General features: G+C 39.9%; 1 protein-coding gene across 1 annotated transcript in view; it reads left to right on the forward strand.

Annotated features, from left to right (window-relative positions):
- Positions 1-1,430: 1,430 nt before the first annotated feature.
- Positions 1,431-14,972, forward strand: part of LOC135476996 (clustered mitochondria protein homolog) — a 39,300-nt gene continuing 25,758 nt past the window's right edge. The window contains 2 exon segments of the mRNA XM_064757144.1: positions 1,431-1,575; positions 14,360-14,859. Of these exon segments, the coding sequence (XP_064613214.1) occupies positions 1,461-1,575; positions 14,360-14,859 (615 nt within the window). The 5' untranslated portion in view covers positions 1,431-1,460.

Consider the following 14,972-nt stretch of genomic DNA (forward strand, 5'->3'; position numbering starts at 1 on the left):
CTCCAACACAATACATGTATATCACCTATATACTCTCAACAAAGTATTAAGTCCATCTTACAATTCATATATTTGAATAAGTTTGATTCTATTCAAGGAAAGTTTAATTAAAAAAGGTATCAATTGTGGATTCAGATTTTAGTGGTATATCTCAAGACACGGTGGATTAATTTTATTGTGTCTTCCCCTTTGATGTTTTATGTGAGAAATCGGCTCACCTAACGACATAGCACGATTGATAACAAACATTGGGCTTGCGCTGAAGTCACGTCTATAGTTCACCATCTTAAAGAGTTGTTGCACATGACCCCCATGCTACTGTATACACGTCTGATAAATTTACACCACAAATGGGAACACTAGATTTTAAAAAAAAATGCGAAAAAGGTTATACAATGACAAAATTTTCTTAGCAGCATATTAGCTGCAACGGGGGCCTCCGTGGCTCAGGTGGTTAGCGCGCTAACGCAGCGTAATGACCCGGGTTAACGTTCCTCTCACCAATGCAGTCGCTGTGAGTTCAAGTCCAGCTCATGCTGGCTTCCTCTCAGGCCGTACGTGGGAAGGTCTTCCAGCAACCTGCGGATGAGCGTGGGGTTCCCCCGGAATAATGCTGGCCGCCGTCGTATAAGTGAAATATTCTTGAGCACGGCGTAAAACACCAATCAAATAAATAAAATCAAATATTGCTCTAACATACAATTTAATTAATTTTTTAGGGCTTCAATATCACAATTATCACAACGATCGGAGGCAAAGATCTGACCGAGATACGAGTACGACTCTACAACGAAAAGTTTATAACCATTAGGTGACAATTTAGGTATTTCGTGTACGGCATAGTTACGAGGTTTGAACAGCATACAAAATGTTTCATTCGTATGGAACAGTGCGTTTAATGAAGTACTGAAACATGCGTTTAATTATATGGATGGAAACCGGAACACCGGGAAGAACCACCGCCATTTAGCAAGTAACTGACGTAGTGATAGGATAATAATATAAGGTCATTCATATGTCGTTAATTTGGGCGACCATTCGTGAAACAAATGTCTGTGAAATACACAACATGAAAGAATGTGCATTCTGAACTTCTGAGTCCGTTTTCGAAGTTTTGTCAGGTCTTAAAAATAATGTGAAGACCATCGTTGTACTCTCCGATCTAGAATTCTGTCAAATGAAATAAGTTGCTTTTATCAACATATTGAGGTGTGAAATAAATTTGAAGCCTACGACAAATTACATATTTCATTATAAATGAAACAGTAATCCGATGTAAGGCTGTCGATAGACGCAGTTCACCTAATAAAACAAGTGTAAAAACATGACGAAATCTCTCCCGGAGAATACTGAACATAAGCAGTCACGTGGGAATCGAGGCTATTTGACCAAATATAGAAAGGCTGTCCAGCCTTCTTGCACTACACGTGTTTTCGCCTTTGAAACGATTATTTCGTGCAATGGCAGGGATAACGGACATAGACAAAGACCAGAAAGGGGAAGAGGATGCACACGGTGGGACAGAAAGTGATTCTGCGGAGAATAGCGTGGAGCAATGTGCAGTAAATGGACACGGTAAGTTCCGATATTGCTGACTTACGATCGGGACGATGAGGGCATTGAGGGGTAGGCGTGTCAATGTGGGGCAGGTCGTTCAAACGTCATTGAATAATTTGATCAGTAAATGAGTGTTAATTAGCCCTGATTGATTTGGGATAGATATATGAACACGAATAAGCCGTGTTTCAGTCACCAGGCGATTCTATTAAGCTTGCAACTTCAGTTAATGGGTAACTGATTGTTTGCGACCGCGTGCGGAATTCCGTCGTCGGTCGATCATCGTCTACGGTATAAAATTCATCAAAGAAAAGGGCTGGCGATTAAGAATAGTTTCCGAACTGACAACTGTCTTTGTACTTTTGACTGACTTCTTAAAGTCCTCACAAATCGATGCACATGGGCAGTAGTTATGTAAAAATGCCAAAGGTCACCTCCTTGTTCAGTGAAGTAAGGCAAGTAATGTACAAGCCGAGTCCAGTCTTGTTTAGCGTTGTTTCAAGGACGAAGGGTCATTGGATTAACGTGGTTGGCCTCCAGCAGTGATTCTTGGACTTGTTATATATATGTAGATCGCTAGTTTCTACTAGCTGCTATATTGTTAAGTGACTAGTTTCATAACTAATCTAAGAGAGGTGAGGAACTATTGACTTGGTAAAGGTTAGATCGACCGCTAGCACAAGCAGCCAAGGTGTAGCAGTAAGGAGGTACACTCGGGCTTAAGTCTGGCCCTTTTAAAGTGACGAACTAGAACACTGTATCACCTGTTTAAGAAAGGTATAAAAATATCGAGGTCAGCTTCCCTTCACTTTTACAGTGTAAACCCACTTTTGTCAAAGACTGCAAGGTAATACACAGTTGTCTGATGCAATTCTGGGGTTAGATTTATGAAGAGAGTTACAGCTGGGTAAAAACAGTGTGTATTTGATGTAATGCAGAGTTGGCATTGCATGAGCTAGGCTTTGCGTATGTACTACAGATTGTCAGCATGGAGTAGCCTACAGTTATAATGATGGCTGGCCTGCGTAAACATGGGTTTTTTAGTTTACAACGGGTATCTCTGGCTGTGCTGTACCACAACACCTGGTTAATATATTTAGTTTGCTGTTACTGAAAGATACGGACAAAGTGAGAGGGGGCTGTGGTATGTAACAGCTGTCCAATGCTATTTTTGACTACTCATTAAATGTTTGTTTTATTGTACAGTACTTGCTTAAAATAAAATATAAAGTCACTGAATGAAATGCACAGTTTAGTGTAGGTGTAGGCATATGAGCCAGGTGTACACATTTGTGTATTTTTATACTCTATTGTGAACAGCACTGATTGGTTCATATGTTGTTGTGGCATTATTGGAAAGCACAGATAACCAAGTGCAACGTACAGCATGTTGTGTGAGGACATTTGGAGGAAAGTAGAAATTAAGACTTTAGAGTAAATTTGTTCATCGATGCTTTAAATATCTACTTAATGAATAAATAATGTCAGGTTTAATAAGGTTAAAATAAAAATAAAAATAAAAATTTTCCATCCTTATTATGCAAAAATTAATTGAGTCACATCCCCATTTGATACATTCATTAACGTATATGTGACATTATAATACCAGGGTTTCGAGCATGGGATTGTCAAAAATGTTGGGCAATTGTTGACAGTAATTTAGTTATCTGTGGATCACACCAGGATTTGAACACAGCCGAAGTCACAGCGCTCTATACCAACTGAGGTAAAGAGCAATTCCGTTGGTAACTACTGTTAGTGCAATCATTCAAAAGCTTCTCCCTGTTACTCATGGTGTATATATGTATTTATAAGATGTATGTGAACAGGCCATGAAATTTGGGTGTTTGATGTAACCAAAAAATTGGTTACGGGTGTTAAGCCTTGAATAACTGATCGTTCTGTTTCACCACGACGAGAAAACAGACCATTCGTTCACGCAAATTGGTTACATGAACTTGTGGCTAAAAAAGTCATCTACAGTACTTCCTTGCAGATTTTTTCCTTTTATTAAATGTAACCTCAGCAAAGCCTATAATAAATTTGTGTATGAAGTTGGTTGTATTGCAGTACAGTCCACAATCATACATGTCCAGCAAATCCTCAGATAGCACAATGGCTACATGGTTGGGGGTGGGGGTGGGGGGGCACATTATGAACAGTCATCAGCATACATCAGAGTGGATCAGGAAGCTCCTGTAAAACATGTCATACATGCTGATTCCAAGGCCAGACCAGCATGTGTTACATTTCTGAGTATTTTTATTTTCTTTTGATAATTAATAATAGGTACTTGTATAATTAGCTGCTTTTAGTCTGTGTAATATCCAACTGGCTCATTGAGCCCTCACCATCACTGTCCTATAAAATGATTTCGTCCACTGACACGAATGAATGTCAACGTTGACCATCTCATGTAAAGTTATAAACTACTGAAAGTTTAAAATTCAGTTCAATCTGAATGTCACCTTTCTCCCCTACCGCTAGCTCACTAAGAGCACAATACATGACCATCGAATGCCACCGGCTAGCACGTGTTGTGTACATGTATATACCAGGAAACATGTAGTGCACGTGCTCCTGGTGGAGAAATGTGGCTGAAAGTCGAATAGTACTTTCTTAGCCAAAAGTCTTAATATTTTGTTTTAATACGGAAGCATTCTCAGGAGTTACCTATGCGCCATTGCAAAGTTAATAGGTGGTTTGTAGACTGGACTTGACCCCACTAATGACAGGAGAGAGCGCCGATGCATTGATGCGATTAATAAATAGAGCGCATACCTCAACAAAATTTGGTCAGAGCGAAAAGCTGGTGACTGGAATTAAGGCATAATGCCATTGACTTCAGTTCAACACTTTGCAGCATCAAGGCACCAAATGGCAGCTGTCGTTCAGTCATATCAGCGCATGTTTTGTGCCAGCAGTCAAGTTCAAAAAAGGGGTAGCTCTAACAACTGATACAACTTCTATTTTGTGGTAGCTGTTCAGATATACGCTGAGGATTGCCGGCGATGTCATCCAGGTACAGGGGGGGGAGGGGTAGGTGGTGACAGATCAGTGTAACTGATTTATCAGTCTGCACAATTACACTACACGTATCTGACACGCGAGCGATCGTTTCGTGGCCTGTGCAAAGTTGCAGCTAAATGCTTGATAGATTCGCTTAAAACCCTGTTAAAGAAAGACGAGAAAATAAGATCTACCTTGTTACTTTGCCGTAGGACTTCACTCAAAACAGGAAACCAGATCATAATAATGTAATTGTAGTCTGACTGCGAGGGCTTAAGGTTGTAAACACATGCGCAGTTTGTGCAGTTGGGTCCAAAATTTGCGTCTGAACTGAAGATTGAAGGAGCATTGATTGGGTCATGCTGCCACACAGACATTTTAGGCTGTTCATGTACTATAGACTTTTGCACTGATCTTTGCACGTAACTAAAATATATCAGAATTTGGTCCGTTTTTGCATTAAGTGCTACTGCCCATCTCCATGGAGGTTACCAAGGTAATAAACTACTGGAACTTCACTTTCAGTGACTACAGATTTAAAAAAAAATGGTAGTCAGGCTACATGTACATGTAGGTTGATATCTTGAACAGAGAAGTCAGTTAAAGGAGAGATTGTGTATGACCGGCAGGCTGGGTACATCCTGCTCTGCCCAGTTTGAGAAATGTTTCAGAGGTGCCTGGTGAAACTGTGACACACATATATACCTTCCACTAGATCAAGGTGTGTTCATGTATATATTATTGTCAGGTGAAAAAACAAGCAGGGATTTCACCTGTCCTGTACAATAACCCACTTAATTCCCAGGTGCAAAGTCTGAAATTTGAATCTAACGGTAGCCTATTCTAATTGGTTTATCTAAACCACGGGGAGCCTAAACAATGTATACAAATTCACTGGTATCGAATAAGACTCAAGGCTGACATTGATCATTTTATGTTTTTTCTGTGTAACCATGTTTATCAGGGTTGAGTACTCTTGAAATGCTGGTATAGAATCTTAATGACTTTTTACCTGTGTGCACGAAGATGACAGTTAAATTACACCCAAAATGACCATAAATTTTGTCCGTGACCAGCTTGCCCTTATTTCCTGACTATGAGGGTTTGATTGATTTAGAAAAGTATTTTGAGGATGCCTTTGAACAAGGGATGATATTCCAGAGGAAAATTGTAAGTATCAGGAACAAAAATACTATTTTGTGACATGTATTTGCCTCTAAAATGCACTTTTTTGGGTCGTGTAAGATTCATGTACATGTAACTTCTTGTCTATAAATGACACAGTTGTTACAGCCAGGGTGCTAAAATAGGACAGCTCTTCAGCAGTTCTTTACGCTGAGATCCGCATGCTTGTTTCTCCCCCCCCCCCATGCTTGTTTCTCCCCCCCCCCCCCGACACACACACAACCACCCACCACCCATCTACCAGTATTTATTGTGGGTCTATTGGTGAGAATCTCCAGAGGCCCATTTTAGAGGCATTAAAATTGTGAAAAAAATTGGCGAAAGTAATTTTTCCCAAGTACGAAGTGCTGGTTAACTTAACGACATAGACTGTGCGATGTGGTTAAGTATTACCTTCCTTTTGTGATGTTTTCTTTATTGTTTCGTTGGGATTTATATGCTATGATTATGCATGGAATAAAAATTTCACTTATGTTTGGAGTAGTGCTTTCATTTATTATTTGTTTAGTTTCGTGTCACGAAAGTTTATCGAATGCGCTTGCGCTATTTTGAGGATCGTGAGGGTAAATGTCAGATACCAATTGGCACTTTGATTGCCTGTGATAGCGTATGTAGCAAAAAGATTTAAACCGTGTAATGTAGCCTATGTTCATGTATTTAACAGTTCCTAGTAATATTTAGGCCTACTTTATCGCAATCGAGCACTATGTTAGTCACCAAATTGGTGAAAATAAAGAATGTGGAAGTTATCAGATGCCGGGTATGCCATTTGACCTTGACCCCAGTACTACAGATAAGGGGTGTAAATGCACTTAAAAATTAGGTGATAAACTTCTCAAATTAAAACAGAGGGTACTGAAAATGATTGAAGATTTGTGTGTACACCTAAATTCCTGAAAGCTACAGCCAACATGCAAGATTTAAAGCAAACATTCCTGTTAAAAGTCAAAAATAGACCTCCAAAGTACTTTGCGTGTGTGATGTTCTCCATGACGTGTTAGTTTTCAGAAACAAAAGGATACAGCAAAGGCTCATGTACCACTACCGGATGTCGTGGAGAATGACTGCTGTGGTATTTGTATTTGTGACATTCTCTAGTGTTTGCCATGAAGAAGATGTAGAAAGGGCTGAAAAAAATTGTCATTTGGGTTACTATACAGCAATTTCTGCTACTTTACTGCATTAAGTCTTCCTAATGTCGCTCTCAATGCATGGTTTTAATTGTACACCGATCATCAGTTATTTGTGCTATGTTGAAGTGTCATACAGGGTCCAGTTTCCAATGTGTACATGTATTGGTGATTTCTGAAGAGAGAAGCTAATGCAGTGAAATACAACAATCACAAGAGCCGCTATGTTCCGAAACACTTTAGATCTATATTATATACTGCCATAAATACAGCACAAACAATAAATTTTGGTCTAGGACCGCGTTTGGATTTAGCATAACAAGGGTATCATGTTTTGATCCCAAAAAGCCAGTTGTTCGTGTCTACGGAAATGTTTAGAGAGGTAAAAAAAAAAAATCGCAGTCACATTAGGCAAGTTACCACAGTATGAAATAATACTGCAACCCCCTGCTATCAAAACAAGATGGGGGGCCTCCGTGACTCAGTCGGTTAGCGCGCTAGCGCAGCGTAATGACCCAGGAGCCTCTCACCAATGCGGTTGCTGAGAGTTCAAGTCCAGCTCATGCTGGCTTCCTTTCCGGCCGTAAGTGGGAAGGTCTGCCAGCAACCTGCAGATGGTTGTGGGTTTCCACTGGGCTGTGCCCGGTTTCCACCTACCATAATGCTGGCCACCGTCGTATAAGTGAAATATTCTTGAAGGGTGTAAAACACCAATCAAATAAATAAATAAATCAAAACAAGATGAGAAGATAAAGTTGTCAGCAAGTGAGTTATTGGAATAAACCCAGTAGACCTACAGGTTGAGGTGTAATAAATAAATGTAGGCCTGTGAATTCAGATTCATTCCTCGTGAGGAAGAGCTGAAACAGTTATTATATTTATTTATTTATTTTTTTATTTGATTGATGTTTTACGCTGTACTCAAGATTATTTCTTTTATATGACGGCGGCCAGCATTATGGTGGGTAGAAACCAAGCAGTGTCTGGTCGTCATATGACTGAAAAATTGTTGAGTACGACGTTAAACTCTAAGCACTCACTCACCAATCAGTGTCCGGGTGGTGGTGGGAAATAATTAATTTATTCTAGAATGTTATGACAAGTCATAATTCTGGGCAATCGACATCTACATACATATACATGTAGTCCTATATGTAACTATAAAACTCTCTGTAACGGTAGGTCTGTGTAGGCCTGGACATGTATGCACATTGTATATCTTTGATTTTCTCAACCCCCTTCACTCACACTTCTCAGGTGTATTGCTGGTGACCCAAAATAGTTTCCTTTCGAGTATTTTAAAAAAAATGTACTGCAGTAGGCTCATCATGTACTCCCTCGCTTGAAACAGTAGGGAGTATCGCACTACCTCTGAAAGTTATCTGTAGCACTGCTTGACCCCTAGGGTTACTACCCAATAGTTGACCTTCTTAATTGCTTGAATGCCAATAAATTTATTGTACGAAGATTTTCATTGTCTGTTGAAGAAGTTATCTGTTAAATCATGGAATGAGCTGTCAATTATGTTTGCTATGTGTGAACATTTGAATATAATTCTGAGAAGATCGAAAAAAGGTTGACAGATTGAACATGTATTTTATGTGTCCTTGCTGTAGATGTATTTGTACTGCTGAGATAAAGCTGTACAGTGTAAGGACCAAAACATGTATTATGTTATGTTGCCTTGTTCTGTTGCCACACACCGCAGTGGTACAAATAATGAAGATTTTCATGCTCACACTAACCGAAGAAATATAATTGGTAACAACGGAGTTGTGACAAAAAATTTTGGGAAGATGTCTACTATCTAACAGTATATTATAATATGACATTCTTGTGCAATGCATTCTCTAGTTTTTAATATGCTTGCCCTAAACAATTACTGTTCAAATGTCTCTAAATTAGGAAAGTTCGTTTGAATTAACGAGTAAGTCAGATCAGAATGTTAGACTGAACTGGCTGTTCCATTAACCACCCTCTCTTTCAACTAATCATCCCATAGTGATTAATTGCTGTTGTATCTTTTGTGCAGCTTTTGCAGAGGGCGGTAATTAGAGCAGCTGGACCCCCCAGTGTGTTGAGCATGGCTGTCTGAGATACTTTTGTGGTTTGCAGATGAACATGTGTAATTATACTTGTTGTTCGGAAACTGATACTTCAACAATGTGCTTGGATTTCTGTCAGAAAGTGGCCTTCAAACTTGTATAATTATTCGATAGATTATTCATTGTTTCGCATGAACGTGCAGCTCCCCGAATACTTAGATCAGTTTTATGTGTGGTTAATACATTCAGGTTTAGCAGCTGCTGTGTGGGACTGGATTTGAGTTTAATTCGGGTGGATTCCAATAAAAAACAAATTCATGGGATTTCGTTTAGATTGTGGTAAAAACAATGACGAAAATAAAGGCCAGATATACGTATATCTGAGCAAGTGAGCTGATTATGCAGGTAATCTAATTAAAATATGATGTCAGGATGTCAGAGTTTATTATGTCGTTATATTAATGTACGCAAGAGTTTAGGAGTGTTAAAAAAAATTCACCCATTGTAAGCCTGAAGCACACAGATGTGCACTAAATCAGGATCTACTGAACAGGGAGATATTGTTGACAGTACACATACAAATTGACGGTTGTAGGAAATTTATCACGGATAAGGCTCTGCTTGAAAAATTCTTTTTTAAACATAACCTTGACTGCTATAATTCTTCAACTGTTTCGCATATTTGCAAGGTGTTTATTTTCAGCATATTCAGAAGGCAGTATTCTGTAATGGGTGATAAAATTGTAAGCCCTGAAACTGGCCAATCCAAAAACCAGTGTGGTTTGTCTCCAAAGTCAAATGACAGATGTGCATAAATTACATTGAAAGTTGCTCTTTTATATATGAAAAGGATGAGGAATTCAGGTATTATACTGTTAAAGGGGAATTTTTGGATTTAAGACTCATTTAAGTCTTAATTGTTATAATTTATAGCAATATGGGAAACCCCTAGAGTATTGCCTGGCAACCCTTTAACTCAGGAATTCTAGATTTTGCTCTGGAGCACCGTCTCTATATTTGCATGTCTGACCAAACTTTGGAAATCATTATTTCTTTGTGTGATTTAGGCCAGCAAGACACCATTTCTTCAAAGAGTTGATACATGATAGTTTGTAAACATTTGCTTAAAGAGGTTATACCAAAGACTTTTGGTAAAAACTTGTCCAAAGTGTTTACAAATTAGTAAAGTATGAGTCTTACCTGATGCATGTGTTATCATTCAAAATCTGTAATGAAGTCTCTAAAACTTATGAAGCAGGTTGCATTAATACTTTTCCAAACTTACAATCAATTTAACACTATAAATAGTACATGTGCAAGTCTGATATTTACTGACAGGCAATAATTTGCGTTAGTCTTGGTTAATACAAAAAAATTGTGTTGATTAGCAAATAGGCATCTTCCCAAAAATTTCGAGCATAGCCGTGGGCCTCCATGGCTGAGGGGGTAGCATGCCAGAGCGGCATGATGACCCAGGAACCTCCCACCAATGTGGCCTTCCTTAGTTCAAGTTCAGCCCATGCTGGCTTCCTCTCCGAGCATACATGGAAGGGTTTGCCCAATCTGTGAATTGTCGTGGGTTTTTAGCGGACTCTGCTCAGTTTCCTCAGTTCACCTTTTGATGCACAGTATTTGTAGAAAAGTAACACTTATTTTGGTGCACAGAAAACTTTGCGATTTTTCATCTTAAGAATGAACCAGGATAACCGCAGCGAATCAGCCACTAGTACATGCAGACTTTGAGAAAATATTGCCTTTAACATAGAGGTACATGTAGCTACATGCAGGCCATGTGGAAATCTGTGCTGCTTGAATCCCTTCTAAACCAGACAACTGATAACATTGACTATTCCAGAGTGGATTTTACAACCTTAGTTATCTTGTCAGTGGAGAAGGAGACTGGCCCGGCACAGGAGTAGCAAGACTCTTCTGTGCAAAAGCTTCATGGGATAAAATTGCCAAAATTTTTAGATATCATGATGTAGATTAATGGGATTAGATTTACACATATGAATCGGGGTCTGTGTATACATGTATGCATGAGAGTATATGTACATGTGAAGGCTTTCAGGGCCATATCCACAACAAAATGGAAGGTTCAAATCCCAAACTTTACAGGTGACATTGTAACCTTGCATACACACATTTTATGAACTGTAACTCAAAATGATGGTTCCTGTAAGCTTAGCCTGGGATTTAACAACAAAGTTCAAACACAACAAAGGTCTCTGAAAAGATGGAATTCGAGTTGTTATCCCTTGTGGATGATAGACAGTCTGCCATGGCCTGTGGCTGCAGCAGTCCTGTAATGTAGAAGTAGCAGGAATTGTCTGGTACAGATATCAGCCGTGACCTTTGACCTGTGGTGTTATCATTGGGTAAACACCTGATGGGTTGGGGACAAGCCTGGCCACAGTCTCCCTGGGACCCTTCAGTCACAACAACATTGTCTCTCCTCTAGCTGTTGTGCAAACGCAATGAGGTGAAATGTATAAACAAGATAAAAGTAGGTAAGGCTGAATTTTACATGAATTTTGAGTCTGCATTGAAGTTGTCTGTGTGGCATGTAGTTGCCATTTGAAGAATGCGATTAATGAAGCTCAAGGCAGAGTTATCTCCACCTCTGGAAGTGCCAAATTGAGCACCTGTCTACGTTAAAATCAACTTTCATTTTCCACCATTTTCTTAGTAAGACAACCTACAGTGTGCTCCAAACATGGGAATAATTTTATTGATTAGGGCAGGTCATAAAGTTCGGTCACGTTTCTCCGTTTTACTCACTGTATTAAGAAGGTAAAAACATCGTTTTTTTTTTTTTTTTTGGTAGTTTTGCCCTGTATCAAACAGTTCGCCTCAACATACCTCAGTGTCTTTGTCCTACACTTATACACAGGCTTGTACTCTGTGTGAGGAATTCTTGAATCTCTGACATTGAACTCTTAGCTGAAGAGGCCTCATGTACTGTACATGTAAAAGTGGTAGGGCTACTGAACAGCTTGTAGTTCATACATTCCTAAAGAGCTGACCATTTCCTGTCAAACAGCGGCTAACCAGTTAGGGGAAGAGTTTAATCGGAGGTCTTGTTGCTCAGGATTTGTCAGCTGGTTTGAATTTCTAAGGTGGTCAACCCAGTGCCTCTTCACTCCTAGTTGTTGGGGGGGGGGGGGGGGGGGGGGAGGGAGGGGGGGGGGAGATAGAGATCAAGAAGGTTGCTAGGATCATATCAGGACTTAAAACAACAGCAACGCACACATGGGCACCCATGGAGTTAATTCCATGTTGTCTTTAATCAGGATATTTGGTTGAATTTAAGAAGTCTTTGACAACTGATGGTGCACATGTGGACATGTGGATGTGGCTGGAGATGTGAATGATACTTCTAGTCTTGATAGCCTGGATGTTTATTTGAAATTCAGCTGGTTTACATACAAGTACAGTACACCTGTAAGCGTTATAAACTAAGGCAATGTACATGTAAATGTCTGTATAAGAACTGAACCTACATGGCATGGTTTCAAAATTGATAGTTACTGTACATGACAGTATAGTGCAACGGACATCGTATGACTTGTGTGTGTAGGGTGCAACAGACACCATATGGCTTTGAGTGTAGGGTGCAATGGACAAAATATGATAATGTGTGGGACAATGGACACTGTGTGACTCTCTGTATGGGACATGAGACACGTGTACATGTACATGTATGGTGGAACAGACACCGTATGACTTGTCTGTGTAGGGTGCAACAGACACCGTATGGCTATGAGTAGGGTGCAATGGACACCATATGATGATGTGTGGGACAGTGGACACTGTGTGACTGTGTATGGTACATGGGACACGTGTACATGTACATGTATGGTGGAACAGACACCATATGACTTGTGTAGTGTGCAATGGACACCATATGTGATGTGTGGGACAATGGACTTTGTGTGACTGTGTGTATGGTACATGGGACACGTGTACATGTACATGTATGGTGTAACACACCGTATGACGTGTGTGTACATGTATGGTGCAGTGGACACCATATGACGATGTGTGGGCAACTGACACCATGTGACCTGTGTGTGTGGTGCTTGGGACACCGTATGACCGTGTCTGTATGATGCAGTGGACACCGCATGACCGCATATATTTGCCTCTAAATACACCATTTTCTGTTTGAATGATTATCCATGTGTCATTGGCAGAAGTTAAGAAATTTCTTGGGGTGTGGAGCCCCAGCCCAAGGCAGGATACAGCTATGAACGGACATGTCTGGGGGTTGGGATTGGGAGATTTGGAGAGCTCCCTAACCCTATGACATTTGTCAGGAATGATGGGGTGGTATTTAGGGGTTGAAACAGAAGCCAGATACTGAGGGGGCTTCATGTGGCCAGCCAACAAAGACAAGGGAACTAGAACTCTACTGTCTGGCTACAGAGTTTGGTGGGAGGTGGGGGGCTGAGGGTACATGAGAGTTTCATTGTGACCATGTTTGTTCTGTGATTTTGCTGGGAGTTGCATGGAGATATGTGTTGTTCTGTCTGACTACAGCTGGAGCGGGAACTCGGGAACTGATTGTGTGTGGGAATGGCAGATAATGGTTATTACAAGTTTGCCCTGAGATTTTGGATTGAGAAGATTGAAGTGGGTAGTCACTGCCTGATAACACTACTCTTGTTACTTGTTCATGTATGTATAACACAAACTTTCTGGATATATCACAGATTGTGTAATGTTGAAAATTGATTGAGCCCGCTCTGAGTTTTGAACCAGTGACCCCATACTATTGATCCCCTTATCAGCAGCTATGTATGTGTCAACAGTCTAGACCATTCATTCATCATGTTGTCACAAAGTGTTAAAATTTAGCTAAGGAGACATTTTAGTAACTCAGAATGTAGGTGTACATGTACAAGGGTGTATACTAAAGTTTGATTTGTTTGCTACGTTTGCAACATGCTACAACCACTCTCTATCAAATTGACCATGGTTGACTGATTACGAAATCTGCACACTATTAAATACTTTTTTACTTGTATTTCTATTTCAGTAACATATGTATCTTTGTAATAATACATGAACTTCATTAAATTATTTAATTTAATTGTGAGAAAACAAAATTTTGCTTTACTAATCTGTATGGTTTGATATCAAATTATTAGACTTTCATATAAAGCTGTTGCCCAACAGTTCATTCCCAGAGCAAATTTTTGTTGTTGCACAGACCACCATTTTTGTTTTTTTTTTGTTTTTTGTTGGTCCCAGAACATGCAGGCATGGTCAGTTTGTTCTGAATTAAAATTTGGTACTTTGGTTAAAGTTTGGGGCATTTTTGTCAATTATCACCAAATTATATCAGTTTGTGATCTGTTGTTGAATTTGGAACTTTCTCACTACATGTCCAGAATGCTTTGTTAAATCTTTTGGCTTTTTTTTTTCTAGTTGAAACAATGGAAGAATTGCCTACAAGTCTGTCCACTTCGGCGAGCAAACTCGGAAAACTGGACATGCCTAGAGTTCCTGTCAAGAACGAAATAGTGACCGTTTCAAAAGTGCTGGAAAACGGTGATGGTGAACCTGCTGTCAATGCTAACAGTGTGTCCAGTTCCAGGGTGCTGGAAAATGGACATGAGGATAGCGACTGTGCGGAAAACTGTCCACATGACACCTCTGTGGCAGGAAGTACAGAGTTGGCGTTGGATGTCAGCGCCACAACGAACGGCGTGACTGAGGGGGTTTCGCCAAATGAAAATGCAGACAAAAAATCTGCAGTGCACAATGGAGAGGATAAATGTGAAGATACTTCTAAAGACTGCGGGGATGCAGAAGAGAGCTGTAAGACTGAGGAAGAGAAATCCAAAGAACAGGAGATAGTGTTAATACAGGATACAGGGTTTAACGTCCAAGTGTCCTGCCCAGGGCTGGATACCTTTGACCTACCTGTAAGTAACCTGCAGTTATGTCATGTACATGTACCTATAATATGTCAGCTGCCAATTCGGTCATACAGCAACATGACAATGGTCATTTCTCTTGAGCCCTACCTGGTTTCCTC

The sequence above is a fragment of the Liolophura sinensis genome, chromosome 10, assembly GCF_032854445.1.
Source record: "Liolophura sinensis isolate JHLJ2023 chromosome 10, CUHK_Ljap_v2, whole genome shotgun sequence".
Classification (NCBI taxonomy): domain Eukaryota; kingdom Metazoa; phylum Mollusca; class Polyplacophora; order Chitonida; family Chitonidae; genus Liolophura; species Liolophura sinensis.